The 19557-nt window shown below is 35.8% G+C and overlaps 2 protein-coding genes and 2 pseudogenes across 4 annotated transcripts; all 4 read right to left on the bottom strand.

Annotated features, from left to right (window-relative positions):
* Positions 1 to 700: 700 nt before the first annotated feature.
* LOC120132093 lies at positions 701 to 2303 on the bottom strand (annotated as a pseudogene).
* A 531-nt stretch (positions 2304 to 2834) lies between these two features.
* LOC120131986 lies at positions 2835 to 5996 on the bottom strand. 2 transcript variants are annotated; one of them, XM_039148841.1, is made up of 10 exons: positions 5771 to 5996; positions 5455 to 5657; positions 4652 to 4833; positions 4277 to 4561; positions 4142 to 4200; positions 4017 to 4053; positions 3858 to 3929; positions 3438 to 3762; positions 2962 to 3335; positions 2835 to 2923 (listed from the first exon to the last, which is right to left on the bottom strand). In XM_039148841.1, exons 1-9 carry the CDS (start codon positions 5907 to 5909, stop codon positions 2970 to 2972), a joined length of 1668 nt encoding a protein of 555 aa, XP_039004772.1. In that variant the 5' UTR covers positions 5910 to 5996; the 3' UTR covers positions 2835 to 2923; positions 2962 to 2969. The 2 variants fall into 2 exon arrangements, with proteins under 2 accessions (XP_039004772.1, XP_039004771.1); XM_039148840.1 differs by having other exon boundaries at positions 2835 to 3335.
* Positions 5997 to 7794: 1798 nt separating this feature from the next.
* On the bottom strand, positions 7795 to 8475 carry LOC120132092 (annotated as a pseudogene).
* Positions 8476 to 10694: 2219 nt separating this feature from the next.
* Positions 10695 to 14583, bottom strand: LOC120132216. Of its 2 annotated transcripts, XR_005516982.1 has the most exons (6): positions 14074 to 14583; positions 12546 to 12602; positions 12392 to 12454; positions 12232 to 12300; positions 11608 to 12108; positions 10695 to 10948 (listed from the first exon to the last, which is right to left on the bottom strand). XR_005516982.1 is itself a non-coding variant. In XM_039149029.1 (5 exons), the coding sequence occupies exons 1-5, from the start codon at positions 14428 to 14430 to the stop codon at positions 11896 to 11898; spliced, it is 759 nt and encodes a 252-aa protein (XP_039004960.1). In that variant the 5' UTR covers positions 14431 to 14583; the 3' UTR covers positions 11481 to 11895. The 2 variants fall into 2 exon arrangements, 1 of the variants encoding a protein (XP_039004960.1); XM_039149029.1 differs by lacking the exon at positions 10695 to 10948 and having other exon boundaries at positions 11481 to 12108.
* Positions 14584 to 19557: the final 4974 nt, after the last annotated feature.

The raw sequence follows: 19557 nt of genomic DNA, 5'->3' as shown, positions 1-19557 counted from the left end.
CCGCCTGGGTTGGTACGAAGCGGTTTACGGGAGGGGTGAGGATGTGCGCCTACGGGCTTTAGGTGTCGGGTACTTGGTGCCAGCGCCTTTACGCTTTTCAGATTTTTTTAAGAAAATAAGAAAAAATCACATTAAATAGAAAGAAGAAGAAGATAGACAGTGATAACAGGAAAAGTAGAAGAACAGCAGGGCATGAGAGATCGGCAGAAAATTCACGACAGAAAACTCTCATTTAATAAACTTTTATCATTTCAACCCTAATCCTAATACATATATAAAATTACTGATAAATCTACCCAAATCTATAACCCACTCTAATATTTATTTATTATAACAATCTCATAGCTTCTTTCACTGTTTACATGCTTTTATTGAAAAGTTTATTGTTTTTATATATTATTTTTATGTTCTTTTAATTAATTTATTTTATAATATATATATATATATAATTTTAAAATAGTAAAATATTAAATTTAATAAGTTTTATTAAATATACAAGTTAATTTTTATACTAATTTAAAGTTATATAAAGATTTTAAATTGATGATAAAATCAATTTATATCATTTAAAAATAAATAAAATAATTGTTTCAAATATTAAAATAATTATTTTTCTCTCTAAGAAATTCAAGTTTATGTAGTTATGTTTGGCGCGCCTTTCGTATGCAAAGCATGTTTGTACTATATAATATAAATCAAATTAACACTTTGACAACACATACTTTGTAGGGCAAACATGCATGCCCTTCTCCATGCTGTCTTCTGCCTTATTATAAAGCCTCAAGACCTCCTCCGAAGGCCCACTCTCTAAATCAATCTTGCAAGCAATTGCATGGTACTAACAGAGTTTTGCTTGCTCAAACTGCTGATGCCCCAATGCAAGAAGACCTTCATGAAAATCTGGTTTAATTTTCAATGATTCCTCATACCTCTTTGCCGCCAAAACATATTCTTTTTGTGCCCACTCATACGCAATCTAAACTCGGACTAACATAGATTTCCTCGAACCATCTTCTGTTAAGCTTACATGCTCCCTTGCCCTGGACATGTGAACATTTCCCCAGTTGAACAATGCCAGAGCAGCCATATCATGGAACTTATCTGCAGAGATTTCAAACAGCTCCTGCGCGTCTTCACTTGTCACAGCATCTGCCATTGCCTCGTAATATAATTTCATCCCAAGTTCATGAAGATCAAGTACGAATCAGTATCAAACCCAACATGGTTCTTAAAAAGTAGTGCAAACTGGACAATCCAATCATCCATGCATGTTCCCTTTATAGCTTCACTATTCTCAACAACATCATTCGATTTCTCTTCAGTCTTCACTTTTTTCCTCTTTACTTACTCCTCCATAAGCTGGTTCCTGGTCTGCACTAACTTCAACAATATAGAACCTAAAGGATCCTCCTGAGTCCTGATACACCACCAACTGATTCAGATAACCTAAGATCATCTGTTGAAGTCATGGCAAATTAATAGTACAATTCACAGGTAATTGCGCCCACCTAATATCCTCCCCCAACACCAACTTCACCGTCTTCGTAATCGCCTTTTCTTCCTCAACAGCCTTCTTCTCTTGCTCAACAATCTTCACAACAACCTCTTCATCCTTGACCTCATTGGCAAGACTTACCTTCTCCTCCACAACGGCCTTATCCTCCATTGGCTTCTCTTCCGTAACCTTATTATTGGCAGTCTTTTTGTTTATCTCAACATTCTTTCCTTCATTTTTCTTCTTCTTCTTCTTCAACTTCTCTTTCACCATTTTTCGCAACCGCGTAGCCCCAGAAGGCTCATTATCAAACAAACCAAGTTCATTTTCGTTAACAGTAATACCTTTCTCATCCATAGAGGTTTTTAACGCTGTCCAAAACCTCCAAAGAAGAAGAGTTATTGTGTTCAATAGTCAAAACATTATAAACATCCTTATAAGCTAAATCCAATCTGTTCAAAGCTTCATAACATCTAGCTCTTCTCAACAAAGCTTTGCTGTATTTTGGAGAAACCTCTAAAGCCAAATTACATTCATTGAAGGCGCGAGGGTACTCCCCGATGCCCAATTGCATATAACAGGCAGCCACGTTGCTGCGCAAATAAGCGACATCGATATGGTTCTTAGGGAGAAGGTTAAGGGCTTTTTCGTACTTTAACATCGCGCCTTCGTGGTCGCGTTTCTGGAAGAATCGATTATCTTCTTCTTTGACCTCCTGAGACATGCTGGTGAAGATCGCCGTGTCCTCGTCGAAGGCTTTGGAAGCTCGATCGGCGGCGGCGCCCTTGCTTTGCTTGTTGGATTCCATGAGTATCTTTTTTTTTTCTCGCTACATTTAATACATTGATTTTTTTTTTGTTATTACATTATTTTCTTTATAATAGCGTTATAAATGATCTTTTATATTGATGTAAAATAACGTCATTTCGGTTAAAATTTTATTTTTTAAAGAAAGAATTATTTTAATGCCGCTAATTATTTATCAACGGAGCAACAAAAAAATCAATGTATTAAATTAAATAAGATAACTTAAATATTTTAAAATTCAGTGAATACAATAAAAGAAAGAATAAAGTTTAACGATGAAATTTATAATTTACCTTTTTTTAATTTGGAAGGAGCCTTCTGTCTATGAAGTCCACTTTCTTAAATAAATGAAAGCCCATATTATTCTACTTTTATATCACTTTCAAAATATTGGACAAACTACGTATTTTGTCATTCATCTTTCTTTTGTTTTCTCCATAATTTATCTTCAATGGATATATTATTTAACGTGGACTAGATTTTTTTTTTCTGGGGAAAAAAGACGAAACCAAATATCTTGGCAAAGCAAATGAACCAAGAAAAATCTACCCTCAATACAAATCCTTTCATCTGATTATGCAAATCTTTAACGTTACAACGTACAAATCCCACACGGGAAATCTAACTGCCATTGTATTACAACACATTCAAAGGAAAACCTTATTTTTCAAGAGTCTTTGTCAGCTTCAGGACCCCCACTTATCTGTTTTGTGTGAAGGCGATGGCGTCTCTCCCGACCGAATATTACCCAGAAGATTAAAGAAAGCATAACTGCTGTAGAGACCATCACCAGCCCTGTATAAACCAATCTGCTATATCGGCGTAGACCGGGGCAGTGTTCTACATAAACGCCTGTGAAAGTTTCCCTCACAAATGTGCAGTCTTGTAACTGAACCAGGAATGGGGCATAATTGTACAATGCCGAACCCACGTTTACTACTGCTGTCATTTGGTCGTAAAAGGCCGGAGTTATTCGTCCGGTCGTAGTGCATATCCCGGTTGCAGAAACCTGACAGACATAGTTCCTCCATACCTGTAGTGAATCATAAAATCTTCCCTTAAAATACAAAGAACTTCCCTGTGCAGGTTAATAATGCATTGCATTGATGTTGTAGGGTTATATGAATTAAATTACCATGGTTGCATTATCTGCATTCACTTCACCGGGAGTGCAAATTCGCTCGGTAAGGTCGGCAAAAAACGGATTGCAGAGTACCGGTACCAAAGGACCGGATTGATTGAAGTACACGGTTGGGAAGTTTGGTGAAAAATTAATGTTGGAAACATTGGTTATGACCTGGTTAATTACTTCAACGAGCTGAGAAGTAACTTCCCTGCTTTTCATCAATGTCTCCTGGGTTGTAGCATTGTCGACACAAGGCAGTATGTCGTCTAAAGCCGTATGAGCAGTGGGGTTTTGGATCCATTCGTGCATTGCAACACAAGTATCTGCTGCCACACTAGCGCATCAAACGAAACATCAATCGGGTACTCGGGTTTCGAACTCGGAACAAGTGAGTCACAGAAATATAGATCGAACTATGATGGAACTTACTTATGGAGAACAAGGAATGTACCGCAGAGAATGAATGCTCCGGTGACAAGCAACCATCCTAGTATCACCAGGCTGAAATAAATACAGCATTAAAACCCTTTTGCTTAGAATGATCCTTGTTCGTAAACACCGGAGAATGAAATTTCATAGTTAACTTACATGTAAACAAGAAGCTGCATCCCGAAAATCGAAAATACTGAAACAAGAAGATTAGCATAGATACATTAACCAACAAACTTTCTAATATTTAGGGGAAGAAGAAATTCCAAACCATAGCAACTTACAGAATCCAAGATATGTCAATAGAAGCATGATAGCAGCTATTACAATAAGAGCCACTCTCCTGTAACAGCATTGAAACACAGCTTTAATGAACAAAGCTTTTCTTAAACAGGTAAATTTCAGAATCCTTCACTTACACAGAATCTAGAAGATCTCGAATATCATCCGAGTTATCCTCCGTTTTGTCAGCTAGAGCGCCTGCGGAGGAGATAATTTTTGTTCCTATGTCGTCGATATCGGTTTGGACATTAGAAGGTACAAAAACTTTATCAACTCCAACCTGCTTTGCTGTTGCAAGAGAGTCAGACACATCCTTTAGTTTCCTAACAGTCAGGTCAGCTTGATTCGCAACATATTGTAATGTTTTAGTAGTGCTACTGTGAAACCTCTCCTGACCAACATATAGTACAATGCAACCGAGCCTGAAACAGAAGAACAAAGCATTAAAACTTGAGAAGTAGTATGCCATTAATATTCAACATTAAGATGACAGGAGAGAAAGATGCATTTACATTGCAGCAACTGCGAGCAACACAAGGAAGATGAGAGAGGTTACACAAGCGATTCGGGAATATCCATACGGCCGCCTTTTGCGGCAGAAATAAATGACCAAAATTAGCAATAAGCAGAGACCAAAGCCAACAAACCAGATTGCAGCAATTGCAAATAGGGGAACTGCAGTATAAGCAACGGACTGCACTTAAACAAAACTAGGAATGATTAGCCAGAACATAAATATTTAACTGATACCTACAGGCTGCAATATAGTCAATTACACATAATCCAACTGCTAGGACATGAAAATGGATCAAAAGTACTAAAAAAAAACTTAGTGCAAACAAGAGGTAAAACCAAGTACAAAGCCAAGGACCCTTAAAGGGTCTTTAAAGGATCAATAAAATTATTAGCTGTAAGTGTTTGGTAACACTAATTACTGGTATAAATCTTGCTTGCTATGTATAGAAATTATAAATGCATTGCTCGGTGTTGCTAAATACAGTGAACTTTCCAACTCTCTAATGATCTTATTGAAATAGCTCTGGGAACGGTGGGACCCTAACCAGAATGTTTGATAATCAAGAATACCCCACGTGTCAAAATCACACATACTAAAGGACCTATATGTAAAATCACCAACACATTCAAAACTTTGAACCAGAATCAAGGGTCCAACAGCCATCATATGCAGGCAAGTGGAAAATAACTGGATATGAGTAAACCGGCATGAAACATGATCATGTCCGAAAAGATGGATGGAAAGTTAAAAAAATCATCAAAATGGTTCATCTTGACTGTGGGGTCTGAGTAAACTTACAGCCCAGTAATGGCGCTCCCTGAAGCTCCATCCTCCCGTGTATCTCTTGAAGCCGTTAAGAGGATCTTTTCTGCAAGTCCTTCGAGCAGCCAAAACAAGGGATGAAGAAGTCGGAACCTCCAATGGCGGAAGAGGTTCACCAACCGGAACCTCCACCGCTGAAAACTCCACAGCACTCTTTACGTCACTTCCATTTTCTTTCCCTGAAAATGATGAACGTCAAGATAGCAGTCACATTCATTCTCTTTTCAGCCCAATTGCTTAATAACGTCATGCATGTATTGTTTGTAGTAAGGGAGGAGAACAAGTGAAGTACCTGAAGCGAGTTGTACGAAGGGTGTGGGAGAGAGAGAAACAGAAACTCCATGGGAGAATGTTGAGGAAGTAGAAATTAGGAAGAGAAAGATCATCACAAGAGAAAATGGCTGTGAATTCCAAGATAAATCCTTCACCATTCTAACTCGTAAAAAAGAGAGGAATCATTAACGGAAAGCGAAAGAAAAATGACACAAGATTGAAGAGGGAATTAAGGAATGTGGATTAGGAAGTAGTAAACAAAGAGAGATGAGCAGCATTGATACATTCACAATAAAAAATAAAAACGACAGACATTTTTACAGATTTACCACTCTGTAATTGTACTGTGATCCTTCGTTGTTTTTGAAAAAGGTTTTGAGACGGAAATACCCTCGTGGATTCATATGTCCCAATTGTAGATTTAATTTTGCTTGTATATTAAATTTAATAATTAAATCCTATCAAGTAGTCTCAATTTTTTTTAACCAAAGTAGTCTCAATAGTGGTTAAGAGGGTGTTATTTTTTCTATTAATCATATATCAAAACAATTATATTGATAGGGTGAACGTATATTATTGATGATTAAAAAATATTTATAATTATTCGACCACCATCTATAATCATAATAACCTATTTGTTCCATCAACAAAAATCATAATTTTACATAAACAATAATAGAATAAAACTCAGTAGAAAGAAGTGGTTATCAATCTTAAATAAATAAATAAATAAATAAAAAGCTGCTAATACTGCAATTCAAACTTAAGGCGATTACACTCTGCATGAATGTGAAAATGGGGCATAAAAGTCAAGGAAAGGAGGAAAATGGGAATGGACCCAATAAACGCGTATGAGGAGCTCGCTCCCCAAGGAAAAGGGATTAGGCTTTGAGTTTGTCCATGGCAGGCATTCCCATATCTTAGTTTTTGGATTCCAACTAAGGGCAACACTCCACAATTTCCGGTTCTATCAGTTTTTCTATTTGATTTACTCTTCGATTTTAAAGTTTCGTCTTTTTAAATTAACTCAGGTTGTATATCTGATTTTTGTGAGTGAATCTTTCAATAAGGATTTTTTGTATATATAAAATCTCGAACTCGAAACTTACTTAAACGATATTAAGCTTGTTATGACTTACCCAACCAATTTTACCAACTTTTCTACATCTTCATCTTCCTGCCTTTTTATTCTTCAACATATTATATAATGTTATTATCAATAAGTACTTGTCATTAAATTCAATCAATATGTTCAAATTAATCAATCAAAAAAGATTATTTTCTGCAACATTACTAGTTAATTTGTTTTGAAATGTATTCCAATGTTCCAACTTCCACCAACGCGAGTATACGTATTGTGATGGAAGGATTAGTCCCTCGGTATATACCAGGGGCGGATGCATTAAGCCCTGTATGGGTCAAGTGCATCCTATTATTTTTGAGTAAATGATTACATTTAATTTAATGTGTTAAAAAATAGAAAAAATAAAAAAAATCATATATATTATTTTTAAGAAAAGAAAATTAAAATTTTGAACTATATTATTAAATTTTTGGATCCGTCACTAGTATATACCTTATATTATATATACCTATGGCTTAACTTATACTGTCGTCTATTGGTATAAATACGTTTTAATTTCATGAATTTGTTTTTCAAATATACTGTTGAAAATGTTACATTACTCCCTACTACTAATGTTCGAAATCAAAATACTATGATGCTATTCCAGATTCTTATAACCAAATGTCCCCGATGCATGGATGGAAATCTTGCAAGTTAGAGGGTTGAGTTGAGAGTCCAATGGGCCTAAAACTGAGCATAGATCCTCTGTGTTAGCCCATTGCCCAGGTTAAACCCCTCAGCAGTTCGATTTGAAAGCTTACATTGCTGTAATTTCAATGAAGCCGGATTCATCGTCGAAGATATATATGATGTTGTGATTGATCTGGATTGTCTCCCATTTACATGCACCGATCACCATTGTTTTAACTTCTGCATGACTTCCGGTTGCTGTAAAAGGTACATGAAGAAGATTCACCTTACTTTTTCCCTTTGCTGTTGGATGGATTTGTGTGCCAGTTCCTCTTCCTCTGATTGATGAACCAATTGTTTATCTGTTTTAATTGTAAACCCGTTTGCTCAACCAACCTCGCCTTATCTTCCTCCTGCAAAGCCAGATGTTTAGGGTTCAGGGTATGGACGCTTGGGGTTGAGGGTTGAGTGTCCTACAACTTACAGTCGGGTATGGCCACTTGGAGTGCGACTGCCACCAGGCTTTTAGAACTGAGCCGGTGTCACCAGGGAGTTTTCCCGCCCTTCTCCTGCGCAAAATTTCCTCCCCTATGTCAACAATCTTCTCCTTGTAACCCTGTTAAGGATCCACCCGTAGCCTTATTTCTCTACAAAATCAATATGTTTCGTGGATTGATTGGTTACCTGTTTGAGTTCATGTTTCAATTCCTGTCTCACACGCTCCATCAAACACCTTTCACTGTCTGTTGGGGCGGGACCGGAGGCCCCAATCCCATTGAATCTGGTCCGTCCAAACCGCCATCAAACATGTTGCCATCACCGTCAACTTGGTCTTCTTCATCATCAGTCAACTTGGGATATTTTCCAAAACATCATCTGCTAGATTTGTAGACCGTACCTGTTATGCTCTGCAAGGATTGCTCAATTTCACAACAAGCCATAACTGCTTCCATTGCATGGACCCGAACATGTTGCAATTGCTCTTTAAACGAACATAGCAACAGAACATAATGCGTCTACAATATTATCAAGACAGATTAAAGGTTCAATTTTTTTCCAACTTCAGACGGAAAAAGATGCATTAAAATATATAAATGCACAAGTATTTTCACATTCATTATGGGTTCCCTACCAACTCCTCCTCCTCCTGCCACCGCTGCCATGTCGTCCATGAAATCAACGTTGTTACGTTGGAGAAGCGAAGATGGTAAACCGCAGAGCCACTGGTAGGGAGCCATGATTCGCCTTGTCCATAATCATAATCATGGAAGGGCTAGTGTTTGGTGTTGAGGACCTAGTTTTGCACTTTATTTGATGTATTCTTTTCAAGGAACACTCGTCATCCAAGCAATCGTGCAATGCCGAAAGCACAATGGGTATCTATCAAATTTGGGCCAACGATAAAAAAATAAGAGTAAAATATACTCAAGTTACTCAATTTTTAGTTTAGTTATAGGTATTTATTGAATGGTTTCAGTGATTCAAGTGATTTGAAAAGAATTGTTTTTCTTAAAAGTCTTAAATTTGAGCAGTTATATTTGTAACATATGTGCGTAAGTTATCAATTAATGGTTAAGAAAAATGCTCAGGTTAATAATTGGGTAGTTGTTCTTGAATGAACAAGATGCCTTTTTTCTTTATTTATAATCATTATTACGTTTGTTTTATTTTAATATTGCATGGCTTTTGAATCAAATTTGTGTGAAGATTGATGTGTTGAAATATCCGAGGTAAGTTTTATGATAATGGTTCTTTGTTGTTGTTGGCTTTATTGATATGTTCAAATTATGGAAGGTATTCGACGTTGACGACAAATTGGCTACACTCGGATGAGTTTGTGGCTTTCATCACTTTCTCATTTATCGTGTAAACTTTTATTGAAAAAATGAATTAATTTATGCGATGACACACCAATTTGTTTTTGTTGCATGAGAGAACTCGACAGTTTTCATGGTCGACAAGTGCAGTTAATTAAAGCTGAATTTTCCCCATTGATGTTAACGTGGCCAGGCAAACTCACTCGCATGGAAAAGCAATGGACCAGTTACTGACGCAGGAATTAGTATCAAGTAGTGCAAACATAAAATATTATGTTAAAACCTTAAGGGTGTGAAATTATAAAATCTCATAAGATGCGAAATTAAATAATTTATATAAAATATAAGAGAATTTTAAATTTCGGTTCATCCCTACAGTAGACAAAGATCGAATAATAATCATAAATTAGTTTGGTTATAACTAACTTAGTGATAAAAATATACATGCTATCTTATCATTTTGGATAAACTCGTAAACTGTATTCCATGGATTCGAAATTTTCACATACTTGTTGACGAATATTGCAGGTTCGTTTTTGAGATAAGATTAAAAACATGAATGATTTTTCGTGAACTGACAAAAGAAGAATCAAACACTGTCATAATCAATGTACATAATCATAACAGATGAAAAAAAAATTAAAAACACGTGGTAACTAGTACTGTCGATTAGGAATGGCAACGGGTCGGGTTCGGGGCGGGTTTTGCTCGCCCCGTCCCCGAACTCTAAATAAATCCCCATCCCTGACCTCGACCCGATCCCCGACGGGTTTTTTATCGGAGAGCATCGTCGGGGATTTTTTTTGCCCCGTCCCCGAACCCGACCCGAAATATTATACTCAAACCCGAATCCGAACCCGATATCATTCAACCCGACCCGAACTTGACCGGGTTTCAGGTTTTCCCGTCGGGTTCGGGTCATACTGCCATCCCTACTGTCGATGATAGGTTTATTGCAATTCAAGTGGGCTAAAAAAAGCAGAATGGGACGGTATTCTCTAGCATCAATGGGCTTATTATATGGACACCGGTCGAATTGCCTAATGTAGGCTTCTGCCGGCTCATACGATACGAAATCAAAACTTATCAAGTCCGCGAAAGGGTGAAAAGCCGGGTACCCATTTTGGAATTTGGATGTGTTTCTCTCTCACACTTGAAAAGCATTTAGGGTAAATTACAAGTTTGATCTATTTTAATTCTTAAATTCTCAATTTTTCAAAATCATATCTAGCGTTTAGTTTTTATTTCATTTTAATACCCACAGTTTAATACTTAACGGATAGGCTCGTCGGCCGTAACGTTTACAGTTGTCGACTATCGCATTTGTAGATCGATGAAGCCCAAATATTGCAGTTTGTACCTTTTCGACCCCCTAAACAAGATTTCAACCTTCGTTTCACAAAAAAAATGCTTCGATCTCTTAAATCGCTGATGGATTCTACTTCCTCATCATCTGGTCTCCATCGTCAATCGTCTGATGGGTCTAAAACATAATTATATTGGTCGACTTGTCATTCTCTCGTGATCCATCGTTCAGATTGATTGTTCGTCCATTAAAGCTATTCGCTATCAGCCCATCCGTAAGTTTCTAAGGGTGGAATACTGAATAAAACAAGAACTACACCTGAAAAAAATAAAAATTTAATTATTAAAATAGACAAAAACTAATAATTTAGATACTAAATATATAATTTACCCAAACATCTATTAAAGACAAAAAAGAAAAAGGAAGGTTAATAATCACGCAGATACTATGCAAATCCATAATGCATAATCCGACAATTACGATATGTGGTACCAAAGCACAAGGGTAAAAACAAAAGCAGGTGTGCCCAATTTCAAAGGTTTGGGGTGGTGGCATCGTTTTTGACCAAAACTCTAATAGCCGTGATTCTTACAACGCTCCTTTTTCAAAGATCGGAAATTTCAATCATCAGGTTAGAACCTTTTGTGACACAGTCAAAGGAACAACACTGACAAAACCTACTGAATAGCCAAAAACCAAACACGATCTTTATTTAGGTCGTTATCCAGGTAAGCGTCGGTCAAATATACAGCCCTATGATCCTGTCGGAAAAAAAAAATTGAACAAAACGAAAAATTTTACCAGTCATGAAGAAATAATATCAATCCTTGCTGAAATTTCAACAGAGTTCTTAACAACATAATTCTGAGATTAGTTTTTTGTTTCAAGAAGTTTATACGGCCAAGCCATCAGGTTACACCTACACAGAATCAGTCATTTCGATATAAACTCCTAAATATCGAGTAACGAGGTTTTACCCCAACGAATGTCAGAGGAATGCAGGAGGCCGGCACCATGGCAAGAATCTTTGCCATCAACACAGGCTTGGATTTCTGCAATACTCTGCATATCTTTTCTTTTTCTTTGGCCGGTCAGCTTCTTCTGCCTTTTCAAGGGAAGCAAGCTCAAACTGTGATATTTGTTGCTTGTCGTATAGTTAAATCAGTCAGCACATGGATCATTGCCTAGGCCAGTGTCCCCCACCAGATTCTCACAACCTTTTGCTGCTAGAGGGGGGGGGGTTTAAAGTAGTCGAATCATCTTTTTCAGGTGGTGCCATATAAAGTATCGATGACGGAATCATCTTCAACGGGCATAATATTTAGATCAGGCAGTACAGCTTTCCCTACATCGCAAGAATCTAACAGTGCTTTACTATCATCAAGGGCATGTGAGGGAGTCGAGGGGACTCTCTGACGGGGTAAACAGGAAGGTACTTCCTCAGCTTCATTCTTTGCAATTTGCAAGTTCAAATCAAGCTGTGCAATAAAACAAGTTAACATCAGGAAGAGGGCAATAAAAGCATTCTCAAAAGGAAATAGCGGTTTCTTGATAGGCCAATTATATGCAAAAACTTGTACACTAAAAAACATTCTGCTGACCTTGATTCTTTTCAAGTTCTCATTCCTGGCTCTCTGTTCTGTAAATGTAGCACGCATAGATGCCATCTCCTGTCCAACGAACACGAATATGACTGTAAGATTATCTAGAAGCAATCAAGGGGGCATATGGAGTTCAAGCAAAGCACCACGTTAGACGCACCTTTTCCAAATGAACCCTTTCCTTCAAAAGTAAGCTCTCCTCTTCCTTGAGTTCGGCAAATGTCTGAAAATATGACGAATTCTTCAGAGTTAAGATACCACATGAATCAACTTCCTACTGCTCTTGCATAAACCATAAAGATCAACTATTTTACCTTCTTCCTTCTCGATCTCTTGGTAGTTGTGCCAGTGGTTTCATTGCCAGCGGTACCCTGCAACATACATAAACCAATAGTCAATCTTAGGCCCAAGGCAAGAACCAACAAATTTCTTAAGAGGATTAATACTCCACCGCAGCTAGGAAAGTTGGGTCAACTAAAACCCTCAAAACAATTAAAATCTAACTTTGATCATAAGCTCCAATGGCGGATTTGGAGATCATCTCAGAGGACAGCCAAGTAGAAATTGGAAAGCCAATGCCACTGACCCAGCCGCTCCTTCTCACAGAATTGATCCAATGGTAACTCGCCACGTCTTTATCACAATGATGCTAGACACATGATTTAATTCAATGTGTATCACCCCGGTCGACATCACGTGACTTTATATTGTATGACCTTTCTGACGGCAAAGAGTTATTGGGTCACTACGTGTATAAACCTAGGCTTCCCAGCACCGAATAAATTTTCCACAAATCAGACGGTCCATGATCCATGAGATGATAATCACAGAAGATGGGATGTGTGGGCCCAGATTATAAAAGATATCCCATCTCGGAAAAAGCAAAAAATGTAGCAGGACAAACACGAGATTAACATATACAAGCACAGTCACAAATAGCATATGAAGAAGGCCCACATAATTTAACAGTACCGCGCCACACTTGATAATCTCTCTCCTCACAAACCAAATAAAATTAATAAAAACAAAGCTACCATCCGCCCCCTAACAACATTACACCAAACACAGAACGCATACCAACACCTCATGGACCCTACCTACTTATTATATTATGACCAAAATACCCTTAAAGGAGATCGACCCTCTACGGGGAAGTTTCCCGGCTCACACGGTGGGGGAGGTGGATGGGCCAAAATAGAGCCATTTATATCCCCTGACAAATTGTCCGGCCCAGCGAGTAGAATCTAGAGGGGGTTGGAAAGGTAATTTAGTAAATCTAGAAATAGGAAACAATAGAATGACAGCTGACCAAAAACGAGGCGAGGAGAAAACGTCAAAGGAGTTCCAATCTGCTTACAGTGTTGTCCTCGCGTGGAAAATGTAAAACTCCTTATAAGCGGCAGGGCATTTTAGTCCAAACAGAAATAAAGATACACTGCTTGTCTAATGGTTTATTCATTTTGTTATAAATGTTAGCCTGATAAACCGGTGATCGGATAGATCGAGTCCGACCTTAAACGTTGAAGATTACGAAAAACGTACTAAAAAAGGGGGAAGATTAAGCCTCGGAGACTTTTTGGAAGGAAAGCTTATCCGGCTGAAAATGAAAAGGAAGAAAAAAAGTACAATCGGAGATTAAAGAGGGGTTAATTTGACCTGGAAACTAGGAGTTTAAACAATAAAAAGGAGTTATCCAGTTAGACAAGTATGTCTCGTCGACGGAATACAAACGAAAGTTGATGATAGTGGCACGTTATTTTCCATGTGATGAAGGTACCAACGAATGATGCCACCGAAAGATCAGCTGCTGAGAACGAGAATGAGAGATGAGTAAAAAAAAACCTTGGATCTGGAAGGTACAGTAGGCGGAGAGCGAGAGACTCGTTTACTGGTCTCTTCAAAGCCATAGGCGGCGTAAGGAGAGGCAGCACCGTCGCCGCCGCCGCTCCAAGAAAGAGGCGTTGTGGGGCTACGTCTAGCTCTGACGTTGAAATCTCCGTGTCTCTTGGCTTCGCATCGCATCGACATAGCCTTAGACCTCGGCTGACGTATCCCCCATTTGAGTGCAACCACCGCAGATTTCGGAGCCGGTGGCGCAGCCTGCGCTTGTTTGAGCCTTACCAGTAATTCAACCACCACGTTGTCGTCCTTCATCGCCGCCCGAATCCACTCATCTTTCACCGCCATCGTCATCATCATCACCAAAACCCAACGAAAAAAGAATAAGAACCCAGATGGTGACAAAGAGTGTATATAAAGAGAAAAGATAATATATGGAATTTGTAAGAGGAAAAGAGAGAAGAAATAGGGGTGGCGAGGAATGAGAAAAAACAAAGGAAAAAAAGGTTAAAAATGTGAGGAGGATGGGTGTGTATATATATATATATATATACACGAGGGCGCCTTTTTCTTTTTCTCTTTATTGTGCTAGGGTATTTATTTTGTTTTAATATCAACAATTTCTTTTACAGTATTTTTTAAAAAATGGAAAATGTATGGAAAGTTGTTTGTGTGGTGGAGTAGATTCCAGTTTTTGGGAAGTTCTACAGCACCTTAATATATAAACAACACTTCACACCTCTTTTGTTGCTCTCACCCCTATTTTATATTTTTTTAATATTTTATAGTTGGCTTAATTATAAAATAAATATCTAAATTATACTTTCTTTTTAAATTGGTATTCAAATTTTTTTAGCTCATTCAGGTATCTAACGTTACAACTTTAGATGATCGGATCGTAATTACCATTAAACTTTGTCATTAAAAGACACGTGTCATGTTTTGATAATTTTTTTTAAAAATATTTATAATTAAAAACTAAAGTTATATTTTAATTTTTTTGAAATACTTTAAAAAAATCCCAAAACTTTAAAAATTCTTATTTCAACCTCTAAACACACGTCAATCGTCGATGAAGTTTCACCTTAACTTACCTTCACATGACAATTGATAACCCTATAAAAAGGCAATCAATCTACGACCAATCAACGTTTGTACCTCGATGAACCCTACGTAGCAAATCGATACACTATATGATCTTGACGGTAAGTATGGCGTCTATGACTAGGAAGATGATAAGAACTACGTCGCAGCGATGGTTGTGGCCTACAAAGACAATGTCGACGGGTTAAGATTAGGGATTTATGATTTTTATGGATTTTGGGGTTTTCTATAATTTTAGAGAAATTAAGTTTTTTATAAATAAAATAATATTTTAAACAAATTAAAATAAAATGTTTAAAATTATCATAACGTGACACATGTCACTTGATGGAGAAATTTAATGGTAGCTACGCTCTAAACACCTGAAGTAATAACGATTGTAATACTAGGCGTATGAATTATCAAAAAATTTAGACACCTATTTAAAAAAGTAGTATAATTTGAGTACTTATTTTACAATTAATCCTTTATAGTTTTGTTCTAGATGAGAAAAAAGAGTGTAGGGTCCATGGATGACATGAGAAGCTGACAGATTTCAAAGTTCAAATGTGATAGGATTCTATGGCTTGGGAAATTGATAACCCACCGCCGTTCATTCATCTTTCCATGTTTTTTTTATCTCAATATCTATCTCTATGTATACATGTATGTTTTTTTAATTATGTAATTATTTTAAAATAATAATGTATTTTATTTTAATCCTCCATCCATAATTAAATTTGGCAATTTACTTAACATAAATAGTAAAGTAATATAGCATAATAATAATTTTACTATTGAAATTTATACATTCTATCAAATTGATAACTTAAAAAACTTCAATAAATCTCTAATATTTCAAAATTATATCAAATTATTCTAACATAAAATCCTAAAATTATTCTCTCGTATCTTGATCTTTCTCAATACCCATTTTCCAATGTCGTCGTTGTCTCCCGTTTGCTCAATTATAATCATTGTCTCTGCAAGTCAATCGTACACCAATTATCTATCCCTTATAATATCATTTACAATAACAGACGTAAGATTTTATGATAAAGGGTAAACTTTAAATTAAGGCCAACAAAAATTTTCCTAAATTTTAAAAAGTAATTTGACGAACGATTGAAAATTAGGAAATGATTGGGCGACACAGGAATGATGAACGATAACGTAAAGATGACGGTGGGAGATAGCGATGAGAGTTACGAATGATGTGAGGATGATCGATAGTGATGAACTAAAATAAAAATAAATTATCTTGATAAATTTTTTCTTTAAAAGTTTAACTTCTGAACTTTTAAATTACTTATATTTTGTTCACTCAATCGACTTATTTTTTAAAAGTTTAACTTCTGAACTTTTAAATTATCGATAGTGATGAACTTTTAACTTCTGAACTAAATTAAAGATGTCCGCTTATACACACACGTTCAGATGGACTAACCTCGGCGTCGTTGGTTTTAAAAATTTAAAATTATTATATATATTTTATTAAAAATTTGTTTTTAAATTCGGCTTTTAAAATTCTATAAATTTTAATTTATCTCGTAACGTAAAACTCTACCCGTACCTCAAAACATAAATTTTATAAATTTAATGTCGGAATCATAGTTTTATCTACGACAATTTTAACATACCGTATCTAGAAGTTTACCCACAACCTCTCAACAAGAAAGTCATGTCTAATATTAGATCAACTACTCGTCTGACACTATCTCCAAATACAGTTATTGCCAAAAACAAGCATCTACAAGGATTAAACCCGCATTTTGTGCGTCTACTAGAATAAAACAAGCATCTACAAGTGATGGAACTTAACTCTTACATTCATAGTTCTTATTTTTCCTTTCTTTGTAATTAGAGGACGGATCTGGTTTGAATCCTGGATAAAAGTTATTAGGGTAAATTACGCATTTAGTACCCAAACTATTATTTTTGGTCTATTTTAGTACTTAAACTTTCAATTATTTTCAAAATCATACCTAAAATTTAGTTTTTATTTTATTTTAGTACACCGTTCAAAATGTAACGTTAAGTTTTAAAGAAAAATTTGAAAGTTTTAAAGAAAAATTTGAAAGTTTAAGTACTAAAACGGACCAAAATTGATAGTTTAATGTTAAACACACTAATTTTTTAACGACAGGATATTAAAATAAAACGAAAACTAAACATTATGTACGATTTTGATTTTTTTTTTTGAAAATTTAGATACAAAAACATATCAAAACCCTAAATGCGTAGTTTATCCAAGTTATTAATACCGCTTGAGCATGAAAAGGATGGGCTTCATAACTCCATCTTAGCATAAAGAATCTATAACAAGAGCTAATAATCTTTTATTAAGGTAGAAAGTTGGCATTTCCTAAATTCTTTAGCCTAATGATTCAACTCAACTCAACCCGGAATTCCTTTTTTGATTTTGGTTGGGGATCATTCGTCAGGGTGGCCAAAAATGAAGTAGGTAAACCCTCAAAATGTATAACCAAACTCTGCACTTCTCGGACAGTTATTGAGGTCATGTCATTGATGAGAGAGCCTCACCATTAGCCTCTGGCATGTGGGTTGATCATTGAATAACACCATTTACTGGAGACCATTCCTCCACATCCCGCCCGGTTCTCGGTTGGTGAAACCTTAAATTGTGGACATGGTTTCTATTTATTCTGCAATAAAGGAACCCCATTTCCGGGACCAATGCTACCATCTTTTTTTTTTTAATTTACAGTCGGCTATGCACATTGTGTCAGCCATGCAAATGGATGTTTCCTGTTTCTTAAGCACCTGCACAGTGAAAATCATTGCCCAAATCAGAAACACCATCATTTGATTGTTCACAGTCTTTCTCACTCGGTTTCGTTGGGCCTGGTTTCGGCTATTCCACGAATATGTTTTCACTCGTTTTCGGCTCAAGCCGTGGGCTTATGCATGTTCATTGGAATAAAAACTTTAAAATTCATTCTAAGCCCTACTTTATTTATTCTTCGAATAAATCCTGATCATTTTCTGCTGCTGTTTTCACTTGATCATCATCGTGTCCATGAATTATAGCAGGCAAACGTAATTTTACTGAATCCAATTTTTGTATTCCAATGGTTAGGATAATTGGCTTCCAAGCAATAGATCTGAGTCCGACTTCCGGCAAAGGCAGCATAACTCTATTATTGGTCATTGCGAGTTGGGTGGTACTTAATTCGTGTTTGTTATAAAAAAAATTTTGTTTGACTCATTACTCATTAAAGTCATCGAATTTTTATCTTATTTTTTTAAAATATATGTAAAATCTACAAAAACTATATAAAGATTAATATAAACATAAATTAATAAATTTAATAAAAAAAAATATCAAAAGAGTGTATGAATCAATTTCAAAGTCTAAACTCTAAAGTAACAATCCACAAATATATTACAATAATAAATAAGATTTGATTTTTGAGTATAGTAGAATATTAATTAATAATTTAGCATATTTTTTTATTTATTAGAAATTTAATATATTTGTTATTTATTATCTTTTTCTATTAATAAATTAATAACTTTTTGAATGAAATAAATTTTTTGAAAACTACTAAAAAAAGTATATAAAAAATAACGAGTTGCTCGCGAAATTATCAAGTCGTTAAAGTTTTGGGTCGAACTCGAATTTGAATTGAGTCAACCCAAGTTAATTTTTTTTATCGAATTTTGACCAAACTGAATTCAAACTGTTTACAAGCTGATCAACTCATTAATCACCCATAACTCTTCCTTTGAAATGTTACTAAAAATGAAGTTTGGACTCAACTCTAGCATAATCCATTCATAATATCTATGCTTAATTCAAAAAATAACAACGTAATAAAAATGTATTTTCATATAAATATTTGCATTTTTCTATAATTAAGTTTTAAATAAAATATAAATAAAATTCTTTATTTATTTAGATTAGACTGGATCAATCCATCAACTAAAAAATCACAAGTATAGCATGAAGGAATTAGACTGTCTTAACTTGTGAGGATGTCCTTTGGGGAGCTATAATGTTGGGCCTACGTTCAAAAGTTTTGTTTGACAAAATTATATTTTAGCCACTAAAATTCTACTGTTCGATCAAATCTAAAAATTGCACTTTAGCCAATTTTCTTTGATCTAAAATATATAAATAATATTTTCAACTATTTTATAATATCCTTCAAATTTTCATAAAATTATGGTTCAATCCGATTATCCAATTTCAATACCGAATTTTATTGCTTTATAACATTTTAGTCACTAATCAAAATTTTGAGTATTACAACTCGGCCGATGACTCCCAGCTTACGCACATTCAGCACTCCTCCGATTGAAGTGCAACAGGTGATCTAGCGGAAGCTGGCAACTAGTGCTAGTAGCTCGTTCTTTACATTAAAAAAGAGAGACAAAGCT

Source organism: Hibiscus syriacus, unplaced genomic scaffold, assembly GCF_006381635.1.
Source record: "Hibiscus syriacus cultivar Baekdansim isolate YM2019G1 unplaced genomic scaffold, ASM638163v2 tig00110557_pilon, whole genome shotgun sequence".
Lineage (NCBI taxonomy): Eukaryota > Viridiplantae > Streptophyta > Magnoliopsida > Malvales > Malvaceae > Hibiscus > Hibiscus syriacus.
The sequence above is the reverse complement of the archived record's forward strand: the minus strand, read 5'-3'. Positions and strand labels throughout refer to the sequence as shown.